Source organism: Daktulosphaira vitifoliae, unplaced genomic scaffold, assembly GCF_025091365.1.
Source record: "Daktulosphaira vitifoliae isolate Bord-2020 unplaced genomic scaffold, ASM2509136v1 Scaffold_1, whole genome shotgun sequence".
Taxonomy (NCBI): Eukaryota; Metazoa; Arthropoda; class Insecta; order Hemiptera; family Phylloxeridae; genus Daktulosphaira; species Daktulosphaira vitifoliae.
Genome location: NW_026099572.1, coordinates 79,921,805 through 79,941,361, shown reverse-complemented (window position 1 = coordinate 79,941,361; position 19,557 = coordinate 79,921,805). Strand labels below are relative to the sequence as shown.

Below are 19,557 nucleotides of genomic sequence, written 5' to 3'. Positions count from 1 at the left end.
AAAAGGTTTGAGGTGAAAATAACAACCTATGCAGAGTGTTTAAGATCTTAATGATAACTCTTAACACAAAAGCAGAAATTATATGTATTTACAATTTTTTTAAGTTGCTCTGAACGAATCAGCTGCATAGAGGTGCCAAAACCTGGCAAAAATTACTTTTTGGATTTTTTAAAAAGTTTATAGTATAGTGTACATCATAAATGATGATTAAATTAGTATATGTAGTAATTAAATGAAAAATATAACTTAATAAATATAAATATGAAGTATGTGTTTATATATTATATGAAACAAAAATATTTTTTAATTAATCTTCAGTTTGTTCAGTTTTGAAGTTACAGGATATTTTTTCTAGGTAGATTAACTAAACGCGGAAGATATATTTTCTCTTAAATTGTTGTTATACTAGAACTAAATTTTTGGATCAGAAAAATTCGAAATTCTACACAATCATTAATATTTTTTATTTGGCTAACTTCGTTTTCTATTTCACAACAAACATAATCTATTAGCCACTCATAGAGGTGTTTTGCTAAAAATAAAGTTGATAATTAAATAGAAAAGAAAATATCATATTAAATTTGAAAAAATCCCTTCTTAAATTTACAAATTTAAAAAAAAATCTCAAAAATACTGTAAAAAATAGAATTTTTATCATTTTATTTTTCTGAGTTTCAAAACGACTACAACTTTTTAAAAAAAAAGACCCTATGCTAATAAAATTTTAATACAATAGTATTTCAATACAGTAAACAGTCATCTTTTCTTTGGTATAATTTAAAGAAATTATATTTAATTTTTAAAAAAATCCATTGAGAATTGAGAACTTGAGAAATCGAGAAATCTAAGTACAAGTAGGGTTTTATAGAAACCACTTAAAAATATGTCTATCCTACGACTGATCTATAATGAAAAACTGTCAGAATCGTTGGTCAACCAACTGGTTTTATGTATACTTGTCGTTGAGTTCTTGAGGAGTGCCGGCAAAATATATTTTGCGCCTCCCGCCATCGTGTACATCTCGATGTTTAATAAAAAAAAAAACGGAGTACACAAAAAAATTGACAGTAAGAAAAAGAAACGTGTATTGATAAGCGACAAAAGACAATAAAAAATGGCACGTCCGTACAACTCGGTATATATTTGAGAAAAAGCGAGTATTCATGGCACCGTATAGAGGCCGGTGATCGTGACGCCGGGTAGTGGTGGTGGTACCAACTTACATCAGGTTCATTGGGAGGAAATACAAGAAATTGGTACAGGTGGATTATTCGAAAAGCAACATGATCTCATATTTCCTTATTTATATTATGATTAAGTTTTATGATTTATACGTATAATATTTAAATTTAAGCTTTAATGTAAGATATATATGAAAGTGTCAGTTTTTCCGAAACACTTTCAAAAGTTAAGTTGAAAAAGTTCTACTTTCTATATACATTTTTTAGATTTGAACCCCCATCCCCATATATAGAGAAATGGTCTGATTAAAAAAAAAATTATGTCGAATGAAAGAGGTATATAAATATTATTTCTTTTAAAAATATTATAATGATCCATACATTTCTCAAAAAGTTATAGCATTATAAAGTTAAAAATATGAAAAAGAATTTTTTTACAAAAATGGTATATTTTTATTAACTTTGATGACTGTAATAACTATGAAAACAAATTATAGTCCGAAATTTTTTTTTTCCCTTATAAAGTATATTACATTATCTTTAATTTAAGATATATATATAAGTGTCAGTATTTCCAAAATACATATATACTAGTTTAATTATTTATGTTAGCAACTTGATCCGATATATGTATTTTATTTGTGTGGAGTATTTTTCGATGAAAGCCTAAAATACCACTTATACTATTTTCAACGGACAAATCTATCTGTCGGCTACACTTTATTCTGATTTTAAAGTCTTTTTATTAGCTTTCAACATGAATAAGATTTTATATGACTGACGATGTTCTTCTAGATATTTATTAATGTCTTCAAGTTCATAAGTGCCTTCAGGCACTTTAATTTCTATGTTATTTTCAAGAAGCTTGTTATTTGTATTTATCAAAGTGAATGTATTGTTTGACTTGTCAAAATTTGGTATTTAATTACATCCGTAAAATCCCAACAACGCAACCTCTGGTGCTCCAGTCAATTCTATCGGCTGAAGAAAACTTGATGTGATTTCCGATGTTGTGCCATGCAGCGTAAGTGTCAGCGATTTGAGCATTGTGATTTAAAAAGTTTTAAACACAGCTGACCACAAACGTTTGTGTTATATTTTTGTTTCTGATTATAATTGTATTTCACGCGCAATCCGAAAAAATATTTTTCAAGTTACAGCGGAGAAGGTAAATTTCCAAAAGAGTCAAAATACACCACGTCCGTGCTTGCTTTTCTTGAATACGCTACCCAATGCGTTCCTTTTCCACGGTCAATGTCCAAATTAACAACTGCACCCTCGAATAATTTGGGTTTGACAGGCACTTATCTCTTAAAAAAACATCGCGAAAATAACTGTTTTCCGAATGACTCAGCATATTTTATAATATCTAAATCGCTGAGTGCACGTCGGTTGGGTAGTGTCGTTGTTAGTTTTTTTGATATTTCAGATAGAATCCTCCGCCCTTTTTCTTCCCAGCGTATGGGTGCAAGTATAATGCATTACCGATTTTCACTGGTATATTCGAATTAGCGTTTTTTCTGACTTCGTGTGCAGCTCTTACAATACTCGATACATCACCTGTCAACGATCCTAAAGCTGAAAGTCCAGCAAAAATAAGTATGAGTGGCAGCACACCACCAAATTTAGGTACTTTGTTAGTGCGAGGTGTTTTAAATTTTTCTTCACCCTTTACAGCAACACGAGCTACCGCTAATGCCAAGTTTGGCGCACTGTTAATATCTTTCAAATTGTGCATAGCTTTACGTCCAACTCGGAGTACACCAACAAAGCCCATTCCAATTTTTCTTTTAGCTTTCATGGTATCTGTAACTGCATACGCAACAGCTTTTTCTCCAAATGACCTATCGTTCGCTTTTACGCGGTCTTAAGCACGTTTTTCCAACTTGTAATCAGCCAAATGCGGTTCCGATAAATCATTTGTTCTTGCGTACGCAATATCATGTTCACGACACGCTGCATCGAGTTTATTTATTCCAGGATCACCACGTGCTAGTCTTTTATTAAGTTTTGTGCCTGGTCCGCAATACTGAATCCCCTGAACATGCATTTCAATGGACAATCGATTAACTATTGAATTAACAATACCGCGTCCTACACTTCACTTTGTCGCACATCTTGTTTGCACCATTTTCAATTTATAACTGTAAAAGTTTTTTGAGTTTTTCATCATTTATATTCATTCATTTGACAAATAATAACGTGCGCTAATGTTTTTTGAGAAACAGAAACATACTCTAACAATCGATAATGTCACGGATCTTACAGACCCCACCGAGTCTAAACATGGACCACAGTTACCCAACACAATAAGATGCAGAATATGTGTACAATCAAATTGTGGTAAACAAATGTTATATTTAAATTATTAACGGAGGAAAATGGTTTGTGGTTCGAGCATCTATACGCTTACACGAAAATCCTCGATCAGCACAAATATAAATTAATAGATGAGATTATGGATAATGTGGTAAAATTATCTATGTTCACCAGCAGTGAAGAAGTGCCTCCACCCGAAAAACTAGAAGCAAATTTTGTGTTAGTATTCGATGATGTAATTTATGAAAAACTAATTAATATGACATCTTATTTTTACCGAGGGTGACACAATGTTGTTGATAGTTTTTACCTGACACAGACGTATTCTAGAATTCCAAAACAACTGATAAGAGATAACACTAATATAATTATACTGTACAAATAAGATGAAACAAACCTCAAACACGTTTATGAAGAAGATTGTTCCAGTGATATGAGTTTTAATGAATTCAAAACAATGTTGCAATAAAGGACGGTATAGTTTCATTACTATAATCAAAGATGATGACTTCAACAATGGTCGATATCGATGTGGACTTGATATATTCATAAAAATGACACGAGTAAAAAAAGACGACTCATACTACTATATGTTTAGTTAATAACAAGATGTCGGATAAAGTGTTGAAAGAAATCATACGCTCTAAACAAAACATAAAAAATAAAATACAGTTAATTCATAGAAATGTTGAGAAATCGCAAAATTTTGTACGTACATATATATCACCGCTGGTGAAACCTCTTCAAGAAATAGCTAATCAAAACCGTGTTGAAGTGGAAGAAAGCAAAAGCATAGAAAGTCATTATTTCGTCGCTTTGACAATGTTCGTTCTAGAGTAAAAACTAATCCAATTACATCCTTTACACCCGAAGAAAATGATATGATACAGAGCTCTAACGAACTCTCTGCATCTCAAGAAGAGGAAATAAAGATGAAAAGTTCAATAAAAAATGAACCTTCAACTCTCGGGAACAAATAAAGACGGCAAATGTCGATAAGCCTAAACGCTCGTTTTCCAGTGAAATGCAGCGAGAAGATTTTTTGAAGTGGTTGTTAGAAATGGACCCAGTTTACGGTTTAAAGTATGTGAAAGATAATGATTTTATCATGGACAATACTACGGTTAAAATAACCGATAATTTTTCAACTATTAAAGTTCGATCATTAGCACCACGACCACTAAGTTATGGGCTTTATCAATTATTATTTAAAAGTAAACCTGCAGTTGGATCATTTAATAAAATGGATCTATCGGATTATAAAACTTTACTACTTTACACTGATGCCCATTTGGGTCGAGATGGAAAATTGAAAAGTAATGTAGGCTATAAATATAAATACATCATTAGTAACTTGTTTCCTCCGAAAACAGGCAGTGGTGTGTTAACCTACAAAAGTTTTAAACAAAAGACCTAAGGAATACGTATATTGGAACGATCCTAATGAACTCATAGTTCGATTAGAACTTTTATACGCTGCAAGAAGTGCTGGAAATACAGGTGTAGGAAACGAAATACTGTCAATAAAAGAAGAGTTATGAGAACTAGGTGTAATTTCATAAGTAAAGTAGCAGAAAAAGTAGAAAATGAATTACATAAGCCAGCTAGAAAAATATTTCCTAGATGAAGAGTTGCATCGAACGGGAAAGATGACTTGTGGCAAGCAGATTTAGTAGATATCAAAATATACGCTACAAAAAATCAAAATTTTACATTTATTTTAACGATAATCGATTTTTATACAAAATATGCATAGGCTGTGCCTTTAAAAAATAAATCTAGTACAGAAGTGAAGTCGGCTTTTGAAAAAGTTTTGTTCAATAGATCTCCAAAAAACTTTCAAACAGACCGAAGTTTAGAATTTTTCAACAAACATTTTTGGATGCTCATGAATAACAAAAATATAAATCATTATTCAACCTACTCTACAATGAAAGCGGCTGTTGTGGAACGATTTAATAGAACACTAAAAGAAAAAATTTGGAAAAAATTTACTATCAATAGATCATATAGTTGGATATACATATCAGATTTAATAGCAAATTACAATAATACAAAACATAGCACAATAGGAACAAATCCTAGTATTGCATAACATAATCCTGGAAATGTCAGTTTTAAACGACCACCTAATTTAAAATACAGTAAAAAGTTCAATATTGGAGATAAAGTTCGTCTGAATAAGCATAAAGTAGTATTTTCAAAAGGATATACACAATATTGGACATCGGAAGTCTTTACAATCGCAAAAATTTGTGATAAAAAACCCATCGTGCATGAACTAACAGGTGAAATCAACAGACCTATAAATGGTTGTTTCTATGAGCACGAACTTAGCAACACTCAGTTTCCAGAAGTTTATTTAGTGGAAAAGATCATTAAGAAGAATAAAGACAAATGTTTTGTCAAGTTTGTTGGTTTGGATAATTCACATAATATTTGGATAGATTCAATCGATATTATATAAAATACCCATCATTTTTTTGATATTTATTGTAATAAAACATTTAGTGAAATAAATAAACAATTACAAATACAACATATTTGTTTTTTCATTTAATATTAAAAAAATATATATGTATATTAATGTGACCGTTAATTATGAACTTTTAAAATTGCATAATGCCACCTTTTAGAATTGTTCGAATACCCAAAAAAAATAAATGTGCAAAAATTGATGATGATTGTCAAATTCTATGGCGTGCCCCAAGAGGGTTAAAAATAATAACCTAAGGGAAGATTTTTAGTTTTTTTTATCTATCTCAAAAACATTAACTTTTATGAAAAAGTTCATAGACATTTTTTTGTAGATATAATATTTTTCTATAAAAAAGATATCTACAAAAAATTTCGAAAAATTGTTATTAAGCCTAACAAAAAATGAAAATGAAAATGTTCTATATTTATCGTTGACACTATTAACTTGATTTATTTTATAAACCATCCACTATACAAAAAAAATGTTGAAACAAAAGTTGTTTCAAATTAAATTTTCTATATATTTTTTATCTAACATTTTAGCTTCGATGCGAAGCTGAGAAGGTATTAATTTTACTATAATGTGTTTTTTTTCATTTTTTTTTTTTGTGTCTGTGAACGCTCAATCTCAGCTCTCGCTGGAACGATTTTAATGAACAATATGTCAAAAGATCACAAATCGAATCTAGTCGAAGACATTACCCTCAAAAATTGAAAAAAATTCCCTCGTTCCCCACAAACGGTTGAAATCCCCCAAAAAATTTCGATATTTTTTCAATTTTTTTTACTTAAAAGTGCCATAACTTTTTTAAAAATGACCGAATCAATATAGATTTTTTTTTTTATAGATACCTTAGGTATTCATCTATCATTTTATATATTTTTGTGAACATTTGATCCTTTATCAGCCCATAGGAAGGGTTTCAAAATGGTAACTTTTTTACAAAAAATTAACTTTTTCAACTTAATTTTTGAAAATGTTCCGGAAAGACTGACAATTTTATATATACCTTAAATTAAAGCTAATGTAATATATTTTGATTTGAAAAAAAGAGATTTGACCTCTGGACTTGGACTCAACTCATGGTGAAAATGACTACCGTATGCAAAAATATGCTATTTTTTTGAAAAAATTCTTGATATTATATTTTACATTTTAGCTCANTATTCATGGTGAAAATGACTACCGTATGCAAAAATATGCTATTTTTTTGAAAAAATTCTTGATATTATATTTTACATTTTAGCACATTATGTTGCTATAACTTTTTAAAAAATGCATGAATCAACTTTATTCTTTAATGATAAATACTTNGGATGTGTTTATTATTTTTTTTTTTTGTGTCTGTCACTACTTTTTCTCAGCTCTCACTGGACCGATTTCTTTTAACAATACGTCAAAAGATCACAAATTGTATCTAGTTGAAGACATTACCCTTAAAAATTTAAAAATTTTCCCTCGTTCCCCGCAAATGGGGGAAATATCCAAAAAAATTACAAATTTAAAAATCGACAAATTTTGTCATTTTTTTCACTTTTTTTTCTTAAAACTTCCATAACTTTTTCAAAAATCAACAAATCAACATAATTTTTTTTTAAACTAAAACCTTAGATATTTTCCTTTCATTTGATATAATTTTTTTGAAAATTTAACACTTAACCTGCTCATGGGGGGGGATTTAAAATTGCAACTTTTTTACAAAAACTAACTTTTNGGCTCATGGGGGGTGATTTAAAATTGCAACTTTTTTACAAAAACTAACTTTTTCAACTTAACTTTTGAAAGTGTTCCGGAAAGTCTGACACTTTTCTATATATATTAAATTAAAGCTAATGTAATATACTTTATTATGGTAAAAAAAAATTTCGTACTTTATTTTGTCTTCACGGTGAAAGTGGCTACCAAATGCTATTATTAAGTGAAAATTCTCAATTTTATTTTCTACATTTTTAACTTTATAATGCTATAACTTATTGAAAAGTATATTGATCAATATAATTTTTTTATGGGAAATACTATTTTTTAATAATCCCTTTTTCATTCGACATACTTTATCTTAATCAGGATATTAATAAGGNATCCCTTTTTCATTCGATATACTTTATCTGAATCAGGATATTAATAACGAACTAGCAGATCATGTTGCTTTTGGAATAATCCACCTATTTTTTAAAATTAAACACTATCTAAAGATTTGCATCGAAGCGTTTTTTATGATAGTGATTTTAATCACTGTCAGATATCATTATACTTGATCCAAATATGTCACGTCACCACTGTGCCGCGACCCCCCTGTGCTGGGTTTTTTAAAATGACAGCGATAACAACAAAAAATATAACCTAATATGATAGGACGGCCTGAGCATGGCTACTCACGCTACTACCGTGGCACATAGAGCGCAGCACTACCCTCGCACTAAAAATTTCTATTCAGAAATACACATTTCGTATACTTACCTTTTACATTCATTGTTTCACATATTCTACATATGCAATACACAGCTTTTTCACATCTTTCATAACAATATTGGCATATTCTTTCATCGCAACAGGTTGTTCGATAAATAAATCTACTATCAGCCCATAACTTTCTTGATGTACAATACTTGCAGACTAAAAAACATGTATTAATTTAAAACTTCCATTCTGATAGATATTATTCTTGAAATACACTTAACAACACTGTAATAGTACTAAAAAGGAAATATTTTAAACATTTATTACTTAAGTTTATTTTCTAAATAAAAGTAAATATATAAAATGTATGTTGTTTTAAATTGTTGGTTAAATAGTTGAAGATTCTAATATATCCACCAACTCACTTAGCACTCCTGTGCAACCGGCTTGGTCGTGTTGTCAACCAAACGCGTTGTTGTGAACTGGCTTTTTGCTGCCTAATTGTAATTATGTAATTTAATAGTATATATATAATAATCATGGGAACGGAAGCCTCTTTTGTCTTGTATAAAGTATTTACCAGGCAAGCATCTAGTCCTTCTAGAACATTCGATGCTTGCTCAGCCTTTTTCAATGTATTGAGCCTACGGCCGCCGCCGCCTGAGGCGACGCGCCAGTAGGAGTCAGCTACTCGTTCAAGAGTCATATAGTTCATAGGGTCGAACCTGGACGACTCTCCACTGAATCTTTTGTTAATTTGCTCACTGAATCTTTTATGTTAACTTGTTCACTAAATCTTTTATATTAATTATCAACTAATTAAAATCGAGAAGTTAATTTTAAGTGTAAACATATTTTTAAATATAATAAATAGCAACTAATTATCAAACGCATTATCTTTTCATTTTGTCTACCGTACCACCCGGTCACAACAGCGTTTACATTCTTATGTAATATTTTCAGTAGTATATAGGGTGATTTTTTAAGATAAGACACTCGTTTACTCAGTAGTTATTGAAAATTTTTAATTTTTAGGAAGGAAAATATTGTTTGATTCAAAAAATACTAAAATAATGTGTAGTAAAAACACGATATTTTTCATTCCTTCAAGGTTAAAAAACATTAACTTGAGTTTTTTTAAATGAGAACACATATTTTGAATTTAATAAAATGTTTGAGTTTTTAATTTAATAGCAAATACAGAAACGATGAAACAGGACAAAGCAACTTCATTGTCATTATTCACTGTTCATACAGCTATGCATAAAAAAACAATTAAAGAGCAATTAACCGACAATGACAACACGCCTATTAAGATATCATCGCATTTATCTCAAGAACAACACGCTAAAGTAGTTGACCTAGTGAAAAAATTCTTACACGTATTTCCACAGACGCATCTAGATTAGAGCCAGCAAAAGTACCGCCATGTGAAATAAAAATAAAGGAAAACGTAAAAGAACCAAAATTTAATGCTCCACATAGAGTATCCCCTGCTCAAAGAGACATTTTGAAAAGAGAACTAGATAAATTACTTGACGTAGGAATAATTAAACACGCCATGTCAAAATATGCAGCAAATGCTTTTCTCGTCAAAAAGAAAGAAAAAAATCAACATCGTCTAGTAATAGACTACAAGGACTTAAACGAAAGAGTTGAACCTGACAACTATCCACTTCCACGATCTCAAGATTTGTTCAGAGCACTAGAAAACTCACAATTCTTCTCAAGTCTAGATCTTAATAATAGTTTTTTTCAAATTCCCATTAAAGAAGAGTGTCAACATTTACTTTCATTCACCAGTGCGTGTAGCTTAATGACGTTTTGCCGATTACCAATGAGTTTTCGCAACTCATCAGGAATATTCAGCAGAATAGTCAACAATGCTTTCTCAGAACAGTTATATAAATCACTTGTGATTTATATAGATGACCTAGCATTCTTCGGAAAGAGTTTTCCAGAAGTCTTAGAAAATCTCGAAAAAGTATTTAAAATTCTTGAAAAAATTGGACTCAAAATAAAAACAACTAAATGCACATTATTCTCTGATAAAATAGACCTATTAGGCTTTCGGATAACACGCGACGGCATAACACCGTTGGACCGCAACATAAGAGCCATAACGGACTTTCCGCTCCCCAATACGGTTAAAGACGTAAGAAGCTTTTTAAGACTTTGTTCATTTTACCATAGACATATAAAATCGTTCGCACAGATCGCTAATTGCCTTACAGAATTAACAAAAACAAAAAAATACGAGAAAATTAACTGGCAACAAGAACATACTGAAGCGTTTGAACAATTGAAAACCTTGTTAGCATCAAAACCTATTCTAGCACACTTTAACGATGATAGACCAACAAGCTTGACCGTAGATGCAAGAATTCGAGGGCTAGGTGGAGTGCTAGAACAGACAGACGAAAATAACATTTCAAGAGTCATAAGTTATGCCTCTCGTAAGCTGTTAGAATCAGAAAAAACTTTCAGCTCTACTACGTTAGAACTTCTAGGTCTGACCTTTACTATCGAATTCTTCAGAGAGTATCTTTACGCCAGACATTTTACGGTATATAGTGATAACATTAGCTTAAAATATTACCGCAGCTTAAAAAATCCGTCTGCCCGCATATCCCGCTTAATTATCAAACTTTGTGATTACGACTTCAAAATAGTATTTACTAGAGGGCGAGATAATGTGGTGGCGGATGCACTATCCAGATACTCTTTAGAACACATAATAGACTCGGCAATATTCGGATATGAGAGTGGTCACGAACCGAATGTTCAAGTTCAATGTATTGGCAACATTCAAGAGTTATCAGCCACAGAAGAGAAACAATTTTCTATTGCACAAAAGCATCAAAAAGACCCTTTTTGCTTATCAATTCGAAACGCTTTAGAAGGCAAAGAATCAGATAAGAAAACAAATAGACTATCACGGAAATTCACCATAATATGTAACGTATTATACTTTAAATCATATAATCAAAATATAGGCAACTATAACTTACTGGTAGTACCCAAAAAAGTTACTACTAGAATATTAAAAGCATACCACGAAAGTCCAACGTCAGAACACGCAGGTATATCACGGACTATACATAAGCTACAGCAAAATATTATTGGCCTTCTCTTTCGAAAGACACGGCAGCCTACATCAAATCATGCCATTCATGTCAGATCAACAAGAGAGCCACAGGGAAACCCACAGGATTATTACAGCCTATCCCAGTCATAGATGGAATTCCGTTATCTAGAGTAACTATTGATTTTCTCGGGCCACTATGCAATAGTAATGGAAAGAAACACGTAATAGTAGCAGCTTACAACATGACCAAGTATATTTTCACCAAAGCAGTTCGCTCTGCAGACGGCGAGTCTGTCATAAAATTCTTTTTCGAATTAATTTTCAAATGGAGCTGCCCTCAATCTATAATAAGTGACCGGGGAACTCACTTCAAAAATAAGGAACTGGCACAAGTTTGTGACAACTTAGGCATCAAACAGAAGTTTAGTTCAGCCTACTCGCCTCAATCTCAAGGATTTGTAGAACGAACAAATGAGACGCTATGTACAGCTCTACGTCATTGTATGAAAGACAACAATCAGAATAGATGGTCACACTATTTACCAGCTTTCAGCTTTTTTTTTTTTTTGTCACTTTTAGCTACAACACTACACCGCAGTCTACAACTGGATTTTCGCCATTCTATCTAATGCATGGATTTCATGCTGCACAGCCAATAGACAACAAAATAATTCCTCAGCCTCTATCACATGACCTAAAGAAAGCGCTGGAAGACTTACATTGCTAGAATGAAACTACCAGACATAATAGCAAAAGCTCAAAAAACGCAGAAAATCAACTATGATTTATCACACAAACACTTAGAATACAAACCAGGTCAATTAGTCTTAGTCAAATTTCCTTTTATAATAAAAAACCAATGTGCAAAATTAGGCCACCAATATCGTGGTCCATTTAAAATAATTAATAAAATAAATGACGTAAATAAATTATGAAGTAGAACTAATCCTAAATAAAAATGTCGTGAAGGATACCATACACATTAGACGACTAAAACCGTACTACAGTAGAGACAATGATGACAAAAATCACAGCGTTGAGACTATTGTGCATGGGCATAACAGCGATAGCATTCACACAACTGATTCAAACGGAAGAAATAAAAAGCCCGATGATTAAATTTACAAAGTTACGTCAAATATGATTGGTCAGAAGTCATTAAATAATATTATTGAACCGAAATCAGAAGTAACATAATAAAACTTCAAGCCCTGCAAAAACTTCCTACTACCCAACAAGCCTTATTCCAAGCAAATCCCCCCTGAAAACAAAGCAAGATTAAAAACAATCTATACAGCCTGATCATTAATCAAAACATCAAGGACTACAAAAGAAAAGCAAAAAGAACAATATCGTTCCACAACCAAATCATACACCAAATGTAGGAAAGTTAGCGGATCAAAAAAAATATATATATAGAAAATTAAAATGTAAATTAAATTAGTTAAGTTAAATTATTTTGTTTATTCTCACAAAATATTCTTTTATTTGTTCATTACCACGGGGACGTGGCACCAAAAAGACATGGGTGGATGTGATGGTGTCACGTTACCATTATTGTGAGAATTATTTTAATAAAATACAGACTGCACATCCGCTGCCTGAGACTGATGAATTAACAAATAATATTTATTGCCAAATCGGCAATAGTTCTAATTATTATAAAAACTTAATAGACCTGACCATCGTGGTCAGTCGACTCCAGTGCCTTGTGTCATTCCTTAGTCTCAGNATGCCTTGTGTCAATCCTTAGTCTCAGTACTTGGTTGTCGCTGTCCGGCTTACTGTTTAAAGTAAAGTCTTTGTTTATTCCTTTTCAAACCTATATACTCTTTTTCTCGACATTTCAGAGTACTTGTGTCTTGCACTTCGTCTGCACCTCGTACTCTGTTATCTTTCCTCACCTGGTNCGTACTCTGTTATTTTTCCTCACCTGGTACGCCTAGTATTTGTGTCTTGCACTTCGTCTGCACCTCATACCTAGATGTTACTCTTATTCTCCCTTCCTATATCAACAGCCTTTCGAGACCCACAGCTAACCCGGAGTGTCAGCCGAGCACGGTGACTGCTGTACGACAACACGCACGTGAATACCTAGACAGCAGGCACCACCTCCTCATATTCATCTTCGTACACANTCCTCATCCTCTCTCCTGTATACCTGTTTTCTTTTATTGTGTTACGACAGTAAGTAGTAAGCATTAATTAAGAATTTTAGCTTCGATGCGAAGCTGAGAAGGTATTGGTTTTACTATGATGTGTTTTTTTTTTTTTTATTTTTGTGTCTGTTACTACCGTATTCAAAAATTTGCTATTTTTGTGTTAAAATTCTGGGTTTTTTATTTTATTTTATTTTAAAATACCTGACAAGGGGAGTACAGATTTTCATAAATATTATATAAATTAAAATTAATAAAGCATAGAAAGTTAAATTTGTTTGCTTCTTTTAAGTCGAGAAAAATAACTTTGAAATTTGATTTAGCTTAAATAGCCAATTTTTTCATCCGACGGTAACAACATATGGTTGCCGAGTTGGTAAAACTTATGTGGACGTGCTTAATACAAGGTTCCAACCCGCGTATGGCAATGAATTTTTTGCATTTTTTCTTAATTCTTTTTAAGTTAGTATAAATTTTTAACTCGTTTGATTTTTATCTCATTTAGATTCAATAACTTCAATAAAGATCAAGGATCCCATCATTTTAGTCGCCCCTTCTAAGAAGAAATTTCTTATTCGTATTAAAATTATTTTACTATATTTTAAGTTTTAGCTTCAGTGCAAAGCTGAGAAGATATTTTTTTGTGACTATCATTTATTTTCTCTGCTCTAACTTGACCTACTTTTTTCAACGATACGTCAAATGACTACAATTCGTATCTAGTTGAAGATATTACTCTCAAAAATTGAAAAAAAAATTCTAATTTATCAATTAAACAGTTAGTTATTACATCGTCTCCATAAAGACAATTAAAATCATTAATTTCTAATGTTTTCAAAATATTTATTAACGAATGAAGTTTGATATAATAGGTTTCAACTACAAAATTAAATCATTTTACTTTGTAATTTAATAAATGTTTTACTGTGCTATTACTATACTATAATATTACAAATTTTTTTGTAACATGTTGCTATATAAATCATTTCTAAAAAAAAATCATTGTTTTTTCTCCTGAATTAACAATTGATTTTTACAAATATAATCAAATTTTATAATACGCTCAATTGAGTAAATCTTTTTAACAACTTTGTTTTAATTGGTTCATTTAGTTAAAGTAAATCATTAAAATTAATTAAGTTCTGAATATTTCAATTGTAGAATCTTTTCAAACAAAAAAAGTTACTAGGAAATTATTACTATTACTCCTATTTAAGTTATCTATTACTATAAAAATGCAAAAAAATATTCTGCTTTCTGATAAATTTACAATAAATAGTAATTATAAAACTTTCTGATTGCATATTGATCTTAACGATACAATTTTTTTAATTGTCATAAAATTTTCTATTTTATGATGTCAATGTCAAACTTGCCAATTACTATGATTTCTATTTAAGTGTTCTATTACGATAAAAATGCAAAAAATAATGAGTTTTTCTGATAAATTTACAATAAATAATAATTATAAAACTTTCTGACTGCATATTAATCTTAAAAATAACATTGTTTTAATTCTCATAAAATTTTCTATTTAATGATTCATTCTAGTNATTTTAATTCTCATCAAATTTTCTATTTAATGATTTATTCTAGTCCACGAAGGAGTAATTTTGGCGAATAACAGAAAAAATTCCCAACCAAAATTTTTTTTTTTTAAAGTAGGAAATTGGTGGATTATTCCAAAAGCAACATCAACTCTTATTTCTTTAATTATGTCATGATTAGTAGTTCTTTGATTTTAAAATATAATATATGAATATATACTAATTATAATTATTAAATTTTAGTATGAAATTGATGTTTAATATTGTAATTTAAATGGAGAATTTATATAAATAATAAAGAAGTTATATTTTGCTTTACTTTTACGTGTATAAAAATTTAAAGGGCTTGATACAATAATTTTCAATAAAAACTGTTTGTTACTATAAAAAAATGCACTGGACTACAAGGAACTTTCATCAGAAGCAAAAATATACTTTTCTAAATCAACTTTTCGCGTTGTTTTCAAATCTGCAAGTAGACTATTTCTATCACTTCTAAAATATCAGTCCAAATTTTCAATTTTAACCTATTTTTTTGGTTCTTTAAAGTTGATGAAAAATGTTTGATAAAGATTTATGAAAGTTTATAGTAAAATAAATTGAATATATTACCATAACTTTTAGCTCAATTACAAGTTTAAAATTGACATCTAGGCCAGTCAACAAAGGAAAAATTGCGGAAAAAATTTTGTTTTTTTAAAAGTTGAATTAAAATATGTATAATNCCCAACCAAATTTTGTTTTTTTATAAGTTAAATTAAAATATAATAATAAAATATAATGACATAATAATAGTCCTCATTGATTGGAATTGATCTTTTTTTTTACAGCCTCGCAAAATTTAAAAAATATGAGCTTTTTTAATTTTCTCAAAAAAAAATATAATTTACAAAAAAAAGTTTCGTACAAAAGTTGTTTAAAAGACAATTATAAACAAAAAAATTATCTTATATTTTTTCATTTAAACAAATATTTTTCGAGTTACATTACATTTAATATGAGTACTAAAATTTATATTCCATTTTCTTCATTTTACGGTTACTTTTTATCATGTTATACTTACATTAGACACAATGTTATAAATGGATATGTGTGTATGTGTGAGTTTATTTATTTATTGTATCATAGAAGTGTAGTGTATATTAATATACAAGCGATAGATTAGGTAATTGATTTGACGCTATATTGTTTAAGCCCAACTAAACACCCAAAGAAAAATCTCAATCAATTTTGATAGAGAAATTTTATCAAGGATTTATGATAATGTTTTATTAATACGAACAAAATAATTATTCTTATGAATAATTATAATTATTACTATACTGCCTCTTATATGCTCGTTCCTTATCCTATTTTCTCTAGTCACTCCACTCATCCAACTAAACATTCTCATCTCTGCTACACTAATTCTCTGCTCTACTTTCTTATCAACCGCCCAACACAATGAACTATACATCATAGTTGGCCTCACAATTTCATACTAAATTTAAAAACTATAATTAGTATGTATTCATATATTACATTTTAAATCAAAGAACTACTAATTAGGATATAATTAAAGAAATAAGAGTTGATGTTACTTTTGGAATAATCCACCAATTTCTCTAAATGAAACACTATCTACAGATTTGCATCGAAGCGTTTCTTATAATAGTGATTTTAATCACTGTCAGATATCATCTATACTTGTCCCATCTATGCCTCGTCCACACTGTGCCTCGACCCCACTGTGCTACCGTTTTTTNTTTCACCATGAAGACAAGTCCAGAGGTCATCGTTTTTTTTTTCAAATTAAAGTATATTACATAAGCTTTAATTTAAGATATATATAAAAGTGTCAGTTTTTCCGGAACATTTTCAAAAGTTAAGTTGAAAAAGTTCTACTTTCTATACGCATTTTAAAAGGTTTGCACCCCCCCTGTATAAAGGGAAATGGTCCGATTTTAAAAAAAAGTATGTCGAATGAAAGAAGTATATATAAAGTATTTATCATTAAAGAATAAAGTTGATTCATGCATTTTTTAAAAAGTTATAGCAACATAATGTTAAAAAATGTAAAATATAATATCAAGAATTTTTTCACAAAAATAGCATATTTTTGCATACGGTAGTCATTTTCACCACGAAGACAAGTCCAGAGGTCAAAATTTTTTTTTTCAAATTAAAGTATATTACATAAGCTTTAATTTAAGATATATATAAAAGTGTCAGTTTTTCCGGAACATTTTCAAAAGTTAAGTTGAAAAAGTTCTACTTTCTATACGCATTTTAAAAGGTTTGCACCCCCCTTGTATAAAGGGAAAAGGTCCGATTTAAAAAAAAAGTATGTCGAATGAAAGATGTATATAAAAAATATTTATTGTTAAAGAATAGAATTGATTCATGCATTTTTTAAAAAGTTATAGCATCATAATGTTAAAAAAACCCAGCACAGGGGGGTCGCGGCACAGTGGTGACGTGGCATAGTTGGATCAAGTATAATGATATCTGACAGTGATTAAAATCACTATCAAAAAAAAACGCTTCGATGCAAATCTTTAGATAGTGTTTAATTTTAAAAATTGGTGGATTATTCCAAAAGCTTCATAAACTGCTAGTTCCTTATTAATATCCTGATTAAGATAAAGTATGTCGAATGAAAAAGGGATTATTAAAATATGTTATTTCATATAAAAAAATAATGTTGATCCATACACTTTTAAATATGTCATAGCATTATAAAGTTAAAAATGTAAAAAATAAAATCGAAAATTTTCACACAAAAATAGCATTCGGTAGCCATTTTCACCCTGAAGATAAAATAAAGTCCGATATTTTTTTTTTTCACAATAAAGTACAGTCGAACTTGGTTAACTCGAAGTTGAAAGGACCAGAGTAAAAGTTCGAGTTATCCAAAAAAAAATTTTAAAACAGTACTGTATGTCTGTATATTAATTCCTGTGTTTATTATAAATAAAATATGAAATGTGCAATAAAAATTAGTATGTATGTATATGTAATTTTAAAAAGGTAGGTAATGTATGTACATATAAACAAAAATGAGGTTAAAAAATTATTTAAAAAAGGTATTTATTTTTGTTTGAGTTTTGCTGTTGATTGCAGCGTTTGTAGTGAATCGTTCTATTTTATTCAAAGCTTCGAAAAGTTCATCACTGACCTCTCCTTTGTTTTCGATAAATCGCCTTAATTCATTAATATGCATCCGTGCTTGTATACTCGTGGAAATGGGGGGTTCGATACATTCTTGTTCCTCTTCTTCATCCAATGATTGTGTACATCTTACAGTTAATTGTATAATGTCTGAATCTGATAAATGTCCGCATACTTCTAAGTCGTCATCCATGTTGATGTAGTCATCAAAATTAATATTTACACCTTGCCTCACATCGTCCCATACATTTATTGTAATCGTTTGTTGAATTTCTTCATTGCCGACATTTTCTGAATTTCCGCTTAAAAAACCAGCTTTACGGAAACAGTTTGCAATGGTTTCTGATGTTACTTGTTCCCAAGCATTTTTGGACATTCGATTTGCTTGTAAAATATCAATTTTACCACCATCCTGTAGCAAGTTCAGTACTAGTAGAGTACGGTAATGGTGCTTGAAATTTTTAATAATTCCTTGGTCCATTGGCTGAACCACAGATGTCATATTGGGAGGAAAAAACAAAACTTCGAGATTACCCATTGTAGGAATGTACATGTAGTTATGCGCAGTGCAATTGTCAATAAACAACATCACTTTTCTGTTTTGTTTACAAAATATTTTATCAATTTTCAGTAGCCAATTTTTAAAAATTTCGCCTGTCATCCAAGCTTTTTTATTCGCTTGATATTCAACTGGTTTCGATTTTACATTTTTAAAGCACCTAGGATTTGATGATTTTCCTATCATGAAAAAGGGATTATTAAAAAATAGTATTTCCCATAAAAAAATTATATTGATCAATATACTTTTCAATAAGTTATAGAATTATAAAGTTAAAAATGTAGAAAATAAAATTGAGAATTTTCACTTAATAATAGCATTTGGTAGCCATTTTCACCGTGAAGACAAAATAAAGTACGAACTTTTTTTTACCATTATAAAGTATAATACATTAGCTTTAATTTAAGATATATATAAAAGTGTCAGACCTTCCGAAACACTTTCAAAAGTTAAGTTGAAAAAGTTCTACTTTCTATATGCATTTTTTATATTTGAAGCCCCCCCATATATAGGGAAATAGTCTGATTTAAAAAAAAAGTATATCCAATGAAAGATGTATATAAATACTACTTCTCATGAAAAAATTGTATTGATCCATACATTTTTTAAAAAGTTATAGCACTTTAAAGTAAAAAATGTAAATTATAAAATCGAAAATTTTCACACAAAAATAGCATT

General features: G+C 30.0%; 1 protein-coding gene across 3 annotated transcripts in view; it reads right to left on the bottom strand.

Moving 5' to 3' along the window:
* Positions 1-19,557, bottom strand: part of LOC126899914 (RING finger and CHY zinc finger domain-containing protein 1-like) — a 44,641-nt gene that overhangs the window by 14,704 nt on the left and 10,380 nt on the right. For all 3 annotated transcript variants that reach the window (XR_007702748.1, XM_050675183.1, XM_050675190.1), the window contains one exon: positions 8,437-8,592. Coding sequence is in view for 2 of the 3 variants with exons in the window: in XM_050675183.1 (XP_050531140.1) it covers positions 8,437-8,592 (156 nt within the window). In the remaining variant the exon portion in view is untranslated. The remainder of the gene's footprint in view (positions 1-8,436; positions 8,593-19,557) is intronic.